The sequence below is a fragment of the Lepus europaeus genome, chromosome 9, assembly GCF_033115175.1.
Source record: "Lepus europaeus isolate LE1 chromosome 9, mLepTim1.pri, whole genome shotgun sequence".
Lineage (NCBI taxonomy): Eukaryota > Metazoa > Chordata > Mammalia > Lagomorpha > Leporidae > Lepus > Lepus europaeus.
In genome coordinates this window covers 46,099,992-46,117,215 of record NC_084835.1, presented here as the reverse complement: position 1 = coordinate 46,117,215, position 17,224 = coordinate 46,099,992, and the positions used below count along the sequence as shown (strand labels likewise).

The following is a 17,224-nucleotide window of genomic DNA, read 5'->3' as shown; positions in this document are numbered from 1 at the left end:
TTTTATCAGGACAAACAAAACCCGTGATCTGATTTTGTTTCGGTTTTCAAGAGACGCTTCTAAAGCTACAGCGCTTCGAGTGATCCTCAGAGTGTTTTCCTTATCTTTGGGGCAGGAGAAGCATTATTGTTCAAGGTGCTTCAAACCCTAGGTTATATACAAAGACTGGTCCGGCATTTAGTCTAGTGGTTAAAATGCTCACGTCCCACATCAGAGTGCCTGGATTCAGTTCCCATTTCCAGCTCCTGACTCCAGCTACCCACTAATGGAGACCCTGGGTGGGGAGGGGGAGTAGCATTGATGGTACAAGTAATTAGGTTCCTGCCACTCCTGGGGGAGCCTTGGATTGCATTGCCACCTCCTAGCTCTGGCCCTAAGCTGTTGCCAGTTTGGAGAGGTGACCCTGCAGATGAGAATGCTGTCTGTATCAGTCTGTCTCTCTCAAATAGAATAGCGAGGGGGCTGACTTTGTGGCGTAGCGGGTAAAGCCACCGCCTGCGACACTGGCATCCCATATGGGCGCCAGTTCAAGACCGTCTGCTCCATTCCGATCCAGCTCCCTGCTATGACCTGGGAAAGCAGTAGAGGATGGCCCAGGTCCTTGGGCCCCTGTACCTGCATGGGAGACCTGGAAGAAGCTCCTAGCTCCTGGCTTCAGATGGGCCCAGTTTTGGCTGTTGTGGCCGTTTGGGGAGTGAACCAGCAGATGGAAGACCTCTCTCTCTCTCTGTCTCTCTGTCTCTGTCTGTCTGTCTGTCTGTCTCTCTCTGCTTCTCCTCCTCTCTGTGTAACTCTTAAAAAATAAAAAATAAAAAAAGGTTTACATTCCTTACAAATTAAAGTTAATCTAATATTTTTAAATAAACATTTATTTATACAGTAGGAAAAATGCACATTTTCCTCCTGTGTCAATTGATAATTTCTTTTTTAAAAGCAAATTTTATCACATATATTTGGGATTTGCAACATGATGTTATGGGATGCATATAGATAATGGTTACTATAGTGAAGCAGATTAACGTGTCTGTCACCTCGTATAGTTAAATTTTGTGACAGGAAGAGCTAGAGTCTGTATAGCAAAAACTCTGTAATACAGTACAGTTTGTTAACTTCAGTCCTGCTGTTGTGTATTGCCTTCCCAGTTTCATGTGTTGGGTTACCCGGGAATGCTTCCTTAGTCACCGTAGCTTCCTAAAACACAGAACCTGGCTGGCCCTACCATGTCAAGGAACTTTATTTCATGTGCCATTACATTTTCTAATAGAAAATTAGAAGGGATACTGAGAAAAGCCTATTTTGAATGTGTAGTACTAAGTAAGAACCACTGGTGTTTTTTTTTCTATAATGCATTCATCTTATGATCTAGTGGTGCAGTCAATACCGGGCTGTTAAGCAAAGTGTTCTTCTTTTCAAGATATTCTGGAGCGTGTACAATAACATACCTCCCGTGACCAGCCTGCCTTTGAGATGTAGCTACCATTTAATGAGAGGAGAGAGGCGGCCACTCTGGTGAGTGTCTAAGGTGCCACTTGAGGTCAAGGCAAGGGGGGAAGTGGTTGTGAACGCATGGCAGAATCTGGCACCTGAGACGTGCCTCTCACACGCGGACCCGGTGGAGAGCTGGCCGTGTCGTCTCGGGGGCGGTGTCGTGTTGGGGCTGTGGGGCAGTCGGCCTGGGCAGGCTGGAGTCCCTGTTAGTGATGAGGCCTCCTATGACACCCTGCAGCCTTCCTGCGCTATCTCGTCATTCACACAGCGTAGATGGAGCTAAGCTCATTCAGGAGCGAATGACGGACTGGGAAGTCTGGCTGCTTTCCGGCAGCAATCCGCTAGTCTCCATCACTTTCCCTTTGCTCTGCTCTGCGTTGCTTTAATTTTTTCAGGCGGGCTTCCTCCTTTGCAGAGGCAAGATGGCTTTCAGAAACTCCCCCCTGCAGCCTGCAAAGGTCAAAGTCAGCAATAAGCAGCCCGGCAGAATCCCTCCTCTCACGGTGGCGTACCCCACCAGCCCTGGCCAATCCCGGAGTCCCGAAGAGGCAGGATTCTCGGGCAGATGCGGGCCGTGGGCCTGCCTTGGAAGCCGGGTTGTGGAATTAACCTAGCAGAAGAGCAGGGGCAGCGGCTCCTTTTAAGGAAAATGGGGTGCTCTTGCCAGAGCAGGGTGCAGGTGCTAAACAGCAGAGTGCCCACCTTGGGACACCTGTGGCCCCGGGGGTGACTGGAGAATCAAATGAGAAAGTATCCGGAACACGCTGCTGGAATGCCAAGGCCTCCACCCATGGGCAGCAGTCATATGAACTGCCCACCCTAGAGAGTCTGGGGGCCCTTCCTGGAGGAAGACCTCCTGACCCCCTCACCCTCCCTGCCCTGGGGGCCCCTGAATTCCCCTTCTCCCTCCCTGCTCCTGTGTTTTCCCTCTTGTTTCCTTCCGTGAAAGGACTGGGGGCAGTTTATCAAAAGATGCCCGATTGCCCTGGCTGCTGAGGTTCTGCGTCGTCACACTAGGTGAACGCAGAGCCGCTAAGTCTCGCGTGAGCAGTCCTCCCTCGCACGTAACTCTCCCCCTTGCTCTTTGGTCCAGGGAAGAGGAGAGTAATGCAAAGGGCGGCGTCTGGAAGATGAAAGTTCCCAAGGACAGCACGGTAGGTTTGTTTCTGATCCTTTTCCAGGGCAGGCTGGGCCACGCTGGTCGCTGACTGCATGCGAGGAGCACTTTGTGCTTTTTCAGAGAGCCCACCTGCGGGTCTCCTCCCAGGCCCAGGGGTGAGAAGTTCAGGTCTGACCTGGGTGGATTTCTGCCTCAAACGGTCACCTCAACCAAACAGGGATTGTCACCATACAGACACCGTATTGGAGTGTCGCTATACCCCGGAGCCTGCAAGCTCGCGTCCCCCTCCAGCTTTGACTATCTTCTCTGGGGGTCGTTCCTGCCCCACTGTAACTCACATGAGGGAACTGGTTCTAAAGAGTGGGAGGGGAGGCTCTTCCCTCTTGTGCTGTGGGGCAGGAGCAGTTCTGAGTGCCCCTGGCATGCAGAATGGGGAGGTGTGGAACCTGCCCACTGTTTAGCTGTGCCCAGCTATGTACAGCCTCTCAGGAAGGCCTGCTGGGCTGCAGGTGTGCAGTGGTCATGCATCAGAACCCTGGTTTCTCAGGACTAGGCTCTCACTCATCGTATTGGCTGCAAATGATGAGCGTGACCATGAAATCTGTCATCGAAACCCTAGAAAACCCCCAGGCTTCTTTGAAAGTGGACGGAAGGGCACATGCTCCCCAGTGTCACCTTCTCATGGTTTCTTTCATGTGGAGAAGCTCCCAGGATGGACGTGTCTCCGGGAGCCCCCTGGTTTGAGCTGGGGTCCCTGCCCCATAAGCGCACACCTGAAGTTAGCACCAGCTTCATTGGCTAAAGGCACAAACTCCATGTCAAGTTGTATAGGTCCAACTGTTACTTAGCACATGTAATAAAAAGTATCAGAGGGACAGGTAACAGATCAGGTGAGAGTAAGAAGCCCCACTGCCTCACCCTGTAAAAAAGAGAGAACAGAGAATCTGTAAGAGAACGGAAGAATCTGAGATTTTACAAAATTCCCCCAAGTGTGTGTTCTCGCGCCTTTTCATCTTCTTTATATGTTCACTGCAGACTTTGAGCTGTAGTAGAAGCACTCCCGATGTCAGTGTTAATTGAAAAGTGGCTGTAAAGCTCTTTGTCTAACAAATAATAAGGCGCCTGTGGCCGGGCAGGTGCCCTTCTCCCAGGCAGTTCAGCCTGCTTCCGTTGCGGCCTCTGGGAGGGAGTCTGGTGAGCCGGCTATGCCAGAAGTCCAGCCGGGAGCATGAAGTCTCCCTTCTCCTGGCTTCCTCTCCCCACGCTCACCTTCACCCCTCGTGGTGGAAAAGGCTGCAACTGGACAGACAAACAAGGAAAGCGGTGGCTGCCAGTTGGGAGAGGAGCAGACCCGAAGGGAGGATCCAGCAAAGAGAAAGGAAAAGCCACTTGCAGGCCGAGGGGTCAGGGCTCTGCTCCCTGGTTAACTGCCCTGCCCTGGTTAAAAAATGCCCGAGGCGGCATTAAGCTCATTAGAACATAATACTAAACACTGTCACTGTAGTTAATATGTGTCAGTACTTGGCTTAAAGCAAACATGTCGTGGTTGAGGAGTTGGATCTCAAAGTGGAGCCCTTTTGTTGCAGTCCCTGAGCTAAATCCTGTAAAGGCATCTGTTGACTCATCTCACACTCACGGCACCCCTAGGAGGTCAGGCCTGTGGGGACGGCTTTACTCACCTACCGAAGCTGATTCTCAGGTTGTAAACTCCCAGGTCCCCGAGAGTCAGCAGCCCGGTCCTGGGAGACCTCGGAGCCTGGGGCTTGGCAAGAACACTGACTGGGAGAGCTTCCGGGCTCCCACTGGGCTGGGAGGGAGGGGGTTCTGCCTGCTCACTGTTCCCTGGGTGCCGTTAGTAGACCCTTAGGAGAAGGACTTCGTAATAAGAGGTCGGAGATTGACCAGAGCCTGACTAATTCTTTCAGGGAACTTGCATCCATTCATCCTTACCATGCTGTCACTTAGCACAGCTTCAAGTAATGGAATTCTGCAGAAGTCTCTAGCATTCAACAAACCAGGAATTGCCCTAAGCCTATGAAGAACCTTATACGCAATGAGAAAAACAGAGGAAAGAGTGTTAAAGAGGGTTTTACTAAGGGCATCCAGGTACTATCAGCTGATGCATTTTGTATCAGCAAGAGGTAAAGAAATGAGAACATTCTAAGTAAGTCATTTGATTTCCTTTCTGGCCCCCCAGTCTCTGGGCATCTTCGGGGTCTCACAGAGAGGACTTTCCATGAGGTTGTAGCTCCCTTGGAGAAGTTACCAGAACAGCATATGCCACTGCGGGACCTGTTTACACCTGGGGTTTGCAGCCATCTGCTGACCCCAGAGGTTTGGCATGGGAAGTGCAGGTACAGTTGAGGAAAATGTAACTTGTCTGGCTCCTGAAGATGTTCTCAAAAATATGTATGTGTTTTGTTTTTCTGTTTTGCGCCTCTCCCACACTAGTCCACAGTTTGGAAAGAATTGTTGTTAGCAACTATCGGAGAACAGTTCACAGACTGTGCAGCAGCAGGTAAGGGACCCGCACTCCAGCCACCACCCCTGCCTCGCGCATTGTGTGCTCGGGTCAGCCTGTTACTCGCACAAGTGTGTCAAGTGTGTCTTTGGCCGTTCGTGTGTCCTAGAGTTGTTTATTTGTAATTGTGAGGTTGTTGAGACTTTTTTTCCCCATGTGATTGTGAGGTTTACATGTTAGATGTGTGTGAATATGTACATTTATTTTCATGTGCGGATACAGGTTGAGCATCCCTAATCTCAAAATCCAAAATGCTCTGAAATCTGAGCCGCAAGTAGAAGTTTCCACGCCTGACCTCTTATGCACAAAAATTTGTCTCATGCACAACGTCACTGAAAGCATTGTATGACGTTAGCTTCAGGCTCTGTGTATAAGGTGTTTATGAAACATAGGCAAAGGGCCGGCACTGTGGTGTAGCAGGTAAAGCCACCACCTGCAGTGCCAACATCCCATATGAACGCCAGTTCAAGTCCTGGCTGCTCTACTTCCAATGCAGCTCTCTGCTATGGCCTGGGAAAGCAGTGGAAGATGGCCCAAGTCCTTGGGCCCCTGCACCCATGTGGGAGACCTGGAAGAAGCTCCTGGCTCCTGGCTCCTCATCTCTGGCCGTTCCGGCCATCTGGGGTGTGAACCAATTGATGAAAGACCTCTCTCTCTCTCTCTCTCTCTCTCTCTCTCTTTGCCTCTGCCTTTCTGTAACTCTGCCTTTTGAATAAATAAATCTTTGAAAAAAAAAAAAAAGAAGGAAACATAGATGAGTTGCCTGTTTTGACATGGGTCCATCCCCAACGATACCTCATTTATATCTATAAGTATTCCAAAATCCAGAAAAAAATCTCAAATCTAAAACACTTTTAGTCACCAGCATTTCAGATACAGCATACTCAGCGTGAATTGTATGCATATTTTCCCCCCAAAGCTCAGCTTCCCTGTATCCATAACCATCTGTCCAAAATAAGGAAGCAGGAAAAAAAAAAGACGGCGTCAGTTGGGCATGACACCACTTGTGGTGGAGTTCCTTTCTCTGTCCCTGTTCTTCCAGAAGAGCAAAGTGCCCTTGGTGCCCAGTGAGGTGTCTCTAAGGAGGCAGGCACAGTCCCTGTGCACGTCTCGGTCCACCTTTGCACTTCTTCCCCTGCTTAGAGAGGTTTGCACAGCGGGGGCAAGCAGCTGCCGCCATTCTCACCCTGATGGTAAAGATGAAATGCAAAGCTCAGGCCTTCAGGACTTGTCTTTGGAGACCATTTGCGAACACAGAGTGAATGTCCAAGAGCCTCCGTCGGCACATTTCGCTTTGCTCCGTGTTGACCATGAAGCCACTCAAAGAAGAGAATTCACCTGCTTGGTGTTTGTTTTTTTTTTTGTTTGTTTGTTTGTTTTTGAAGTTGCACTTTCTTCTCGTGTCTTCTGAGTGCTTTGGAGGTAACACTAAGAGGCCTGTTTTTCCCGTTCAGCTTTCAGTGCTGTTTTTTCCCTGTCTTTTTTTTTTTTTTTTTAGCTAATTGGTATTGATCTGCTGGCCCTGCGACTCCTCAGGTGGAGCTCTGAGAGCCAGCCCCGGATGTCCCTCCATTCCCATGGCAAGTTTCAAATCCATCTCGCTAACAGTTCCAATAATTCCTCTTTTGTTTTGCTTACTTCTTCCACCACTTTTTATTCACTCCAGATAAATCCCGGTTTAAGACAAAATTGACCTAAGAGTCCCTCCATTCCGATAGGGAGTCCTTAGGCTAAATGCATCCTGTGCGTGATTAGAAACACCTAAATCCCTGGGAGAGGAGGTTTTCAGAATGAATTCTCCTTGTTTCCAGGACCAGAGAAAATAGCCTAAGTAATAATAAATAGCCAGTATTGAGTAAACACTTGCAATTGTTCTGCAATTGACTTAGGAAGGGGAGAGCACCATTAACTATTAATGGTTACCTACTAATTAACTATTAACCATTAGCTCTTCCATTAACCAGCCCTGCCTCTTGGAGCAAGTCAGCCAGTCTCTGTGGACCTCACGCTGTCATCTTCAAACAGCGGCACCCCCTCACTGTAGTGTCTTATGCTGCCAGTTTATATGTTGCTGTGGGATCCAACTTAGGAATATGACACATTTGCTGATGGATCTGCCCCTGTGACAGGGCTGTGCTCGGGGCTATGCCGAGTGACCAAAAGTCAAGCCAAACCAAGATGGTGACAGCTCAGTGTAGCCTCGGACCAGGAGCGTGGGGAATGAATGAGACCGACAGTCGGAGAAACTCACACCTCCCTCCGAAAGGTGGCTCCATCCTTGAGAATAGCACACTGCAAAGCCTCCCTCTTGTCTTGGTTTTATTTTCACATAAAATTTAACGTTGTGCTCTAGCTCAAAATGTTTTGTTTTTTTTTTTTAAGATTTATTTGTTTATTTGAAAGGCAGAGTTACAGAGAGGCAGAGGCAGAGAGAGAGGGAGGTCTTCCATCCGCTAATTCAACCCCCAGGTGACTGAAATAGCCAGAGCTGTGCTGATCTGAAGCCAGGAGCCAGGAACGTCCGGGTCTCCCACATGGGTGCAGAGGCCCAAGGACTTGGGCCATTCTCTAATGCTTTCTCAGGCCCTAGCAGAGAGCTGGACCAGAAATGGACCACCCGGGACTCAAACCAGCGCCCCTATGGGATGGCAGCACTGCAAGCGGGGGCTTTACCCACTACGTCACAGCACCGGCCCCAGCTCAAAGTGTTTTTAAAGTATAAATTAAAAACACACCTATACCTAAAAATGGTCTTTTCTTGACAGGGTAATAAATGTCCGTAGATGGCGATGGCCAGACTCATCTGTTTAGAACTTTCTGTTTAAGTTTGACTTGCCTACAGCAAACTACATACACTGTGTGTATAGAGCCTCGTCAGTGCTCGCTGACAAAGCTATCCCTGACACTGGCACTCAGATCAGAGAGGAAGGCGCTACCGGCTCCCCAGAATCCCCCCAAAAACCCTTCCCCTTGAGGGCAGCCACTGGTCTAACTTCTAACACCATGCGCTACTATCACCTGTTCTTGAGCATTTACCTAAATGGACTCAATGTCAAATCCTCTCCATTGGGCCAGGATCAAGTTCACTGGAAAAGGAGAGAAAGCAGGCAGGGAGGAAGAGACGGGAAGAAGAAGGTGATTTCTTTCAGTGACTTGGATGCGTCTTTATTTAAATTATATCCTAAAACTGAGGTGTTTCCAGAAGACGGCTGGAAAAACCATTGGCGTGAATATTTAGATTTACAGAGGCTAGCCAATCAGGCAAAGCGCAGTAACCAGAGCGAAATCCCCTACTTCAGACAGACATCTTTTGCATGCAAGTTATCAATGCGGAGCCTGCGAGGGCAGAGCACTGACCCAGCGTCATCACTGTGTCATCAACATGTCCAAGTGGGAGTCGGAAGTCTGGGCTCTGACTGTTTTGCTGTAAACAAAGTGACTGCGAGGGAGGGTAGCACAGTATAGTGAAACCTCCTTATCTGGTCAGCCTTCTCAAGGGTCCACCAGGCAGCCCCAAACCCAGAATGCCTGCACTCATTACCGTGGGTCATTATTTTAATGTTCGTTCACTGAAGGACTCAAATAGCACAGAGTTACTATAACTCTGCACGCAGTGCTAACAGGTGGCAGTCGGGTCGCTAGCCCCCAGTTCAGTGCCCACAACCTTGGGGGATTACTGCAGAGGAAAGCACCAGAGAGCAGGGAGAGGTAACGGGAGAGAAGCAGGCAGACAAGCGAAGCACAGAAAGCCAGGAAAAACTGGGAAGGGACAGGCTGGGTCCCCTTAGCACAGGGGCAAACAGCAGGAGCACCCCAGGGTCCCCCGCAGCGCTGCAGGAAGTCTGGAGACATTCTTGCTGTCCTTAACAAAAACTGCAGGGCAGGGAGGAAAAGTTCCTTTGAGGTCACTTGGCTTTTGGAGGGTGGGGAATTACGCAACCCATTTTAGAAAAAGCCTCATCGAAACAAATCGAGAAGTTTTGGTAACTTGTTTAAAAGGGCAAATGGACTTATCTGGAAGGCGCGTTTGGCCAGAGGCGCTTTGTTTATCTGTGTGTCTAGATGGGAGTGCAGCAGCTCTGGTGTATGAACTCTCGTTCCCCGCACGTCCTCACAGAGATGCGGGCTGATTGCAGGTGCTCTTGCGCCACCTTCTTCTTCCTGTCTTGTCCCGCGCTTACAGATAAAGCGTCTCCGTGCTTGAAGACCATCGGGCTGCCTTGCCGTGGTCACTCATGGCCCTTTGGTTTCCCCTCCTCTGCCCTCCCCGCAGATGACGAAGTTATAGGAGTGAGCGTCAGTGTGCGGGACCGCGAGGATGTGGTCCAGGTGTGGAACGCCAACGCCTCGTTAGCAGGCGAAGCCACCGTCTTAGAGAAGATCCATGAACTTCTGCCCCACCTCTCTTTTAAAGCAGTATTTTATAAACGTAAGTGCTTCATTTCCGGTTCCTACTTTCTAACCTAGTCTGTCGTTCTCTCAGAGTCAGAATCTGTGTTGCAAATGAGGCGAAGGCAGCATCATTTGAGATTCTACAATGCAGAGAATTCACTAAAATACCTTTGGATAAGTTTAGTCTCAGAAATTAACACGAGCTTTGATTCTTGCCTCACGGGTTGGATCAGAAAAGGAAGTACGTACTGTCTTTGTTAAGTCTCAGAAATTTAAACCTGAGTTTGAATTTTGTTATGCTCAGAAAATAAAATGATATTCTATTGGAAACAGCAATCACAAAAATGCCATTACGTGAACTGCCAGGTGGCTATTCAGCCATGCCTTCCTCAACAGCAGTGTGTAATATGTAGCATCTGTATGTGTGGAGGCAGCTCGCTCTGAGCCTGGGCATGACTGGTCTGCTGAAGTGCTAGTACTTCCTCATTGCGGGTGACTGTGCCACAGAACCGAGAGAACACCCGCGTGCTGGGTGAGAGGTTACCAGGATGAACAGGTGTGTGGACCCATTTTTCCATCGTGACTCACGTCCATTGCTTTTGTGTGCTCTTTGGAGAAAGTCGTCTTTTCCATAATGAAAACATCTTAGCGCCATGAAAGCCAATGTGTGGTAGATCAGACTGCAGATTGCACTTTTTTTTTTTTTTTTTTTTTTTTTGGACAGGTAGAGTTATAGACAGTGAGAGAGAGAGACAGAGAGAAAGGTCTTCCTTCCATTGGTTCACCCCCAAAATGGCTGCTACGGCAGCCGCTGTGCCGAACCGAAGCCAGGAGCCAGGTACTTCCTCCTGGTCTCTTATGCGGGTGCAGGGCCCAAGCACTTGGGCCATCCTCCACTGCCTTCCCGAACCACAGCAGAGAGCTGGACTGGAAGAGGAGCTACCGGGACTAGAACCTGGCGCCCATATAGGATAGCGGTGCTGCAGGTGGAAGATTAACCAAGTGAGCCACGGCGCCAGCCCCAGATTGCACTTTTAACTGAGAGTGAGAGGGTAGGATGGACAGTCCTACACACACAAGTGATAAATGTCCTACACCCCAAGCTAGAATCAGGTGATAAATATCCTACATCCCAAGCTAGAATCAAGAACCCACTGTTTTCAACTATTACATTTCACTGAATCTTAAGGTGCCTTTTGATGACAAGATGCCCTGTTACTGAAGTCTTATGAAGAAAGAAAAATAAAAAGCTCCCAACCAGTTATTGATTCCAGAGGTCTTCAAATATGTGTGTGTGTGTGGCAGTGGGGGCCCAGTGCATCTTAGAATCGCTGAAATACACTGCCTGGTTGTTTCATGTTTCCCAACAAGGATTTTTTTCAATCACATTTTTGTTTTGCGATTGTCCTAGTGCGATAGAGGCTGTTACAGCTCAGGCTTGATGTCAGGAGTAGCGTGATGCGGGCCAACGATTCAGGCTGTGCCCAGTGAGTCTGGTCTGGAGGTGCCCATCTCCGGAATCTAAATGAAGGTTTCCCCATGAGAGCCAGAAGGGTGGCAGCGCCGAAGGCGCTCATTGGCTCGCAGCATGGACATGGCACGTTCGTTGGTGCCATTTTTACTCTCCAGGGCTGCGGTAATTGCATTTTCACTCCAGATACTACTTGAAAGGTCGCTGCAAACCTAACTGGCAGAAGGTCCACAGACGGAAGTGTGTTCCGCTGCCATTTACGCATGGGGCTAAGACGTTCTTTATCACTCACTCTGCCCTAGCCTTGACCCAAGGGAGGAGTCGCTGAGCCGGGCACTCTGGATTTCAGTGCCACTGTGGAGTATCGAGGAGGTTGGTCTTAGATGATCTCCAAGGTTCCTTCCACTTCAGAGTTCTCTGACTAAATTCCCAGGGCACATGATGATTGACAGCAGGCTCAACAGATACTGGTTTGTTGGATAAATAGGCCACAGAGTGTTAGGCTAGTTTCTAGAGCCATGGCCACACACTCAGGTAAGACTGACCCGGAGCAGGATGATTGATGGCTTAGTTCTTGTGATGGGTGGGGGAAGAAGAAAGCCAAACAGAGGGGAAGAAAGTTGTACCCAGCCGGTTGAATGAAGGTGAACCACACCCTAAAGGCGGATGCCATGGCAGGTTACGAGGGCTGCAGAACTGGCTGCGGGGTCTCCGCAGACATCCACGGTTTGAATCTCATCATTGGACATTTCAAAATGCAAGGCTTATTGAAATAAAAAATTGGAAAAACAACAAGTGATCTACTTTACTTGACATGAAGCAGGCGGCTTTTCCTGAGCAGGGTTACACGCCACGTGCTGCAGAAGTGGTCTGGAAAGCTGAGGTTTGGGCCGAAGCGCCATTCGCAGCACGGTGCAGCCCAGGGGCAGGGGGTGCTCAGCTGGAAATGGCCAGAGCCCGCTTTTGCTCTGCCTTGTCAATGGCATCCTGGCGTGAGCATTCTCAGGTGCACAGAAGCAGGCGGACCGCAGACTTTGTGCGTAGAAAGAACCCAAGCGTGTTCACCCTCGGCCAACAGCAGGGAGACGAGGATCGGGCCTTTGATAACTTGCATATGATTATTTCACCGAGAACCTCACTGTGTGCAAACACCCTTCCCTTCCCTCCCCGTTTTGTTAAGTTCTGCAGAGTGGCTGGATAGCAGAGGTCTTTTCTGGTAGGCGAGTTGTGTGGAGCAGGGATTGGCAAACTGGGAACCTTGGCCAAATCAGCCTTTTCCCCTCCCCTCCCCTTCTTCCTGCCCGTTTGCATAGGGGTGCAGCTGAGAATGGTACTTTTGCATTTTTAAATGGCCGAAAAAAAATCAAAAGAACTATATTTTGTGGCACCTGAGCACAACATGGATATCAAATTTCAGTGTCCTTCCATAAAGTTTTATTGGCATACGGCAGCACACACTTGTGTCCATATTGTCCATAGCTGCTTTGCCAAGGTGCCAAAGCTCATGGTTGGGACAGAGACCGTAGGGCCCATGAAGACTGAAATATTCATTCCTTTCCCCTTTCCAGGAAGTTTCCGGCCCGTGGCTGGGAGCGGTTATAAAGTCCCTCTGTGCCGAGGCTCATGTAGGGGCAGCTGCAGCCCCTGTGGTCCCTCAGATGCTCGGAGGGGCTGAAGGTTCTGTTCTGCTGTCTCCTTTACACGTCAGGGTGGTGGCACCCCAGCTCAGACTGTCTCTCACACCTATAAGTCACAGAAGCCTGGCTGGTCCACACCTCCAGAGTTATCATTTGAAGACCAGGATCACTATAGGTCTGCCGCTCCTCTGCCCGGCCATAAAGCACCATCTATTTTATGGCAGAGCGGCGGTGACTGCCCTGAGCACATACACAAAACGCAATGTTTATATAGTTAACAGCTGTCATAAGTGTTCAATGAAGTTAGTTCAGATTTCGGGACAGCCTGAGCTATCCCCAGGATCTCCAAGGTGTGCCTTTCCCAGTGTTTCGTGCAAGGAAAGAGCAGGTTGGAGCAAACATCAAAGATGGCCTTAAAGGGAAAATAGTCCTGTCTTCCCTCCCGACGCAGCCATCCTTGAGGGATTGCCAGTCCATGTGGACAACAGCGAAGTGGGAGGGGCTTCAGGGTCTGCCTTCTCTGTGCCTTCCATTCTGGGGCTGCAAGGGCCCAGGATGCAAAGTGCACAGGCTCTGGCTCAGCGCCCCCCTGCTGAGTCAGACCTTGCTGATGGTTAACCAAGGCCAGCATGGGGGTTTTCACACTTGGCCACTGGCCTTTATTATGCATTTCACAGATCTCCTGTTTCCCACCTCCTACTCTAAGAAATGCTTTGAAAGTATGTTCAGTAGCATAATTTTTTTTTTAACTCTCAAGTTCCTAATTATAATTAGTCATTCTGAAAGCCATCAAGGGGGCGGGAAATCCACTGGGGAGAACAAACCAACGAATGGGGAGTGGGAATGAGAAAAGACCTCTCAGTATCTTGAGACTTCATTTTCCCCAGCAGAGTGCTTGGGGGGAAGGGGTCGAGTACCATGGCTGTCACCCTTGTGTGGTTTTCTGTTTTATTTTGTTTTTGTTCTATTTTATTTTTAAAGGTAGGCCTGTGAATGGCTCTGTTGTGGGTAATGGGAGGACCTCCCCTTGCATTTGTGGGGTGCAAACCCCCATCCCTGCACCCTCTGCCTGGAGCTCGGGTGTATTCACCTCCGGAGCTTGCCAGCTGCCTCCTCCTCTCGGGAACAGCAGAAGCAGGCAGTGCGGCCCATGGCTTGTGTAGCCCTTGATTTAATTTTCATTATTACGCTTCTCAGGAAATGCACGCCTTAGCTAAGAGTTACTGGCAGAAAAGGTGTTTTGAGTTCTTGCCAACATTTGGGGAAGCTGAATGAGATGGCGAGAGAAGGGTTGGCCCATCCTTTGCTTAAAGTTTTCTTTCCTTTTTTTCTTTTTTGTTTTTTTCTGTCCTTTAGCCCATGAAGAGCATCATGCTTTTGAAGGTGGACGTGGAAAACACTAATTGCACTCTGTAAAGAATTCTTTGTCCTTTGCTGATTGGTTTTGGAAACGGTCTTAACAGGAGGGAGAGTGAAGAGAAGACTTGCCGCAGCCCGGAGCTGGTGCACTTAGAGTGGGTTTCTGTGATTACAGAGTGGGCAATTAGGACTCAAAGTGGCAGGTGGGGTGGGGGGAGAGGGAGTGGGTTCCTACCGTCACATTACTTGTTTCCTTGGGGAAGAAACATTATTATTATTTTTGCTTTTTAAATTGTTTTCTTTTTACTCTGAATTTTTTGGGGGTCCCTTTAAAATTCCTTATTCAGTCTAATTATTGTTTTCTACACTCCTCTTTCATTGAGGCACAAGGCATCAGTTTGCCTTTAAGTAGCTCTGCTGTACCTAGTTAATGAGAAAGTGCACAGCCATGACAATACTGTTTTTGAAAACCACGCTGTACACGGAGGAATACGAGCTTGGTGAAACCTGTCTCCTGTCTGTCTGTTGTGACACATTCCTGCACACTCTGAGCTGGGTATTGTTCTTTTCTCACCCAGGGGAAAAAAAAAAACCATATTTCATTTGATTTGGCACTAACAGCACACACATCTCTTATTTTTCATTTTTAAAATATTTTTGTTGTTGTTTTGTTCTTGTTAGCGATCAAAGGAAAATAAGAGTTGGGTTTACCTGACACGAAAACGGTCATCACAGTTCAGATCAGGATATAAACCAAAGCCTGAGGTCTTTGGACCCTTCGTGGAAATGTTTCCAAGCAGAATTTCAATTCGGCCTTTTCAATGAAAGACTTAGAGTGGGAGCAAGGGGTTTTTCCTGCTGGGAAACCTGGTATTTCTGATTTCAAGAGAAGGTGACATTTTAATTGCTTGAACCAAGATTCTGCCAAAGGGTGGCTGTGTCTGCCCACTGAGGGCTTTGCACGTCAGTCCCACCCGGTTTTGTGCCCTCTTTTCCTGCTCACCTGGAGCATCCCTTCTAGCCATCGGTGGCCCGTTCTCCCCGCTCTTCTTCACGAGGAGCAGGAAGCCAAGTCTCATGGCGCAGGTGAATATGAACATTCACAAAGGTGGGCTTCGGGGTGCATTCTCTCCCCGGGAGCTGTTGGAATCGTCACTCTAGTTGATCCCATTTACCAACAGCATACCGGTTTTCATGGAAGGAACCGGTCACCCCAGGGAACACGGAGGCTCACTGGGAATGAGCCCGTTTCCCTCTCTTGACCTGGCCGAGCCTCTGGCTGCCTTTAGCTGAACAGTGCCAGGGCCAGCTAGAGAGGCTCCCTCCTGTGAGTTTGCTTTGTCAGTGTCTAGAGCTCAGGCATCCCCTGCACGTTTCTCCAAAGGCGTGCACTCAGGATGTCATTGTCCCTCCAATGCCTCTTGCAGTGCTGACCAGCAGAGACAGGCTACTCTATGCTGCCAACATGTGTTTGTGAAATAAAATTCTCTGCTCGAACATGTTAAAGGACTTCCACAACGTCTGCTTATGAACGCTGTGCTCTTTAGTTGTGTTACTGACGCCTCAGCCAGCATCATCAAAATCCCTTTTATACGATGCTCTTTTCTAAACATGAGTTTCAAAACTGAAGTGTGAGGCTATCAGACCCATGTAGCAAAACCCTGGGACTCGATTCTCTAAACACTTTACTAACATTCACCTTGTTTTATGACTGTTCCTAAAGGCTTTTTTAAAAAAAAATTATTCTGGACATGAATTAAAACTTTTTTTTAAAATAATATAAGTATTTTTCTGATAGATGAGAAAAAAAGATATAATTGACTTCATTATATTTGTCATATATATTTCCACAAGTGAATGGATTTTGAAGCATTTTTATTTTTTTGAACTTTATTAAAAGATTTGTGATGACATGTTGAACTTTTGCATGTATGTAGCCTTTGAAGTAAAAATAAAGTGAAATAAATAGGAATGCTAGGCTCACATCCATGCTTCCTAGTTTCTCTCGTGTACGCTCATGGGACATGGCTCGCACACAAAGTGGATTTTTGTCCCAGTGAACTTTTGCAACTTTTTCTGACCCTTTGGAAAATACCAACTGTGAGAAGGATTGAGTTTGCCTGATGTTAAGAACCTATCATCTAAATTGCTTTAAGAAAGGATTTTGTCAGATTTTGCTTTGGAAATTGTTTTAATTGAATATTTAGTCATAATAGACTTGGTATGAACTAAGCTGATTTAATCAGTTTAAAAACCTCTCATTACCTTCTTAGATTAAAGCAGCTAATACTCTCCTGAGATAGAAGGAAATAGCTGGCAGGGCATGTGACTTGTGTGTTGGGGCGGTTTACCCATCGTGGCCAATGCTGGGCAAAGCGGGAACTTGCAGTAGAATCTTGGGCAGCCGAGCGGTTGCAGGTGCAGCTCTGTGCTCTCTGCAAACAGCCTTCAGAAGCCCGGGGCTCCCTTTCCTGGAACTCGCAGGGTCTGCAAGGCAGAGCCAGGACATCTCACTGAAACAAATACGTGTCCTTTGCTCCCGTTCTTGCCCAGACGGCCTACTGTAGGCACTTGCTTAGGCTGCGAAAGTCACACCCATTAAACGAGGAGGGTTAGCGCCCATTTCAAGTAACCTGTGCACATGTCAACTTTCGTAGGCACCTTCCGAGGTTGGCTTGTTCTATTTGAAGATTTCCTCTTGCCCATCAACTTTTTCACATTTCTGAAACAAATGTGGCATTTACAGCAAACACGTACATTCACTATAAAGTTGCTGTGCCGAACAGTAGCCAACTGTAGGGGTAAGTTGACTGCAGCCTTCTCCCCCTCCCCTGGCTTGTAGCTCACATTTACACCATGCACACAAGACTTGCTAGTTGAAAGAGACTACAGATATAATTGGGTCCAGGAGACAGTGCACTGCACAGTCTGCCGACTGCGCCTTGACCAAATTTGTGCCTTGTTAAAGGACACGAGGCAGGCAAGCGACAGAGCTGGGTGCTGGAATCTGCAAACCACATCCCCTGTTCAGCCACAGGTAAATGGAAAACACTCCCAGTTTGTCAACTTCACTTCCCGGACAAGTCACCCTGATGAAACACGTACACTGACCTGGTCCAGTCTGGCCACTGACAGGTGTTCCCCTTGTGACAGTTCCACATTCTCTCCCTTTCACTCTCGGTGGTGAAAGTGGCATGAGAGTTTGCCGTTTGAAGGTGACCTTACCATGAGGGTGT

General features: G+C 48.5%; 1 protein-coding gene across 1 annotated transcript in view; it reads left to right on the top strand.

Moving 5' to 3' along the window:
- The window catches only part of EIF4E3 (eukaryotic translation initiation factor 4E family member 3), a 43,754-nt gene extending 27,825 nt beyond the window's left edge, over window positions 1–15,929 (top strand). The window contains exons 3-7 of the mRNA XM_062200202.1: window positions 1,415–1,509; window positions 2,582–2,642; window positions 5,060–5,126; window positions 9,403–9,558; window positions 13,986–15,929. Coding sequence (XP_062056186.1) covers window positions 1,415–1,509; window positions 2,582–2,642; window positions 5,060–5,126; window positions 9,403–9,558; window positions 13,986–14,032 — 426 coding nt within the window. The 3' untranslated portion in view covers window positions 14,033–15,929. The remainder of the gene's footprint in view (window positions 1–1,414; window positions 1,510–2,581; window positions 2,643–5,059; window positions 5,127–9,402; window positions 9,559–13,985) is intronic.
- The last annotated feature ends 1,295 nt before the right edge of the window (window positions 15,930–17,224 follow it).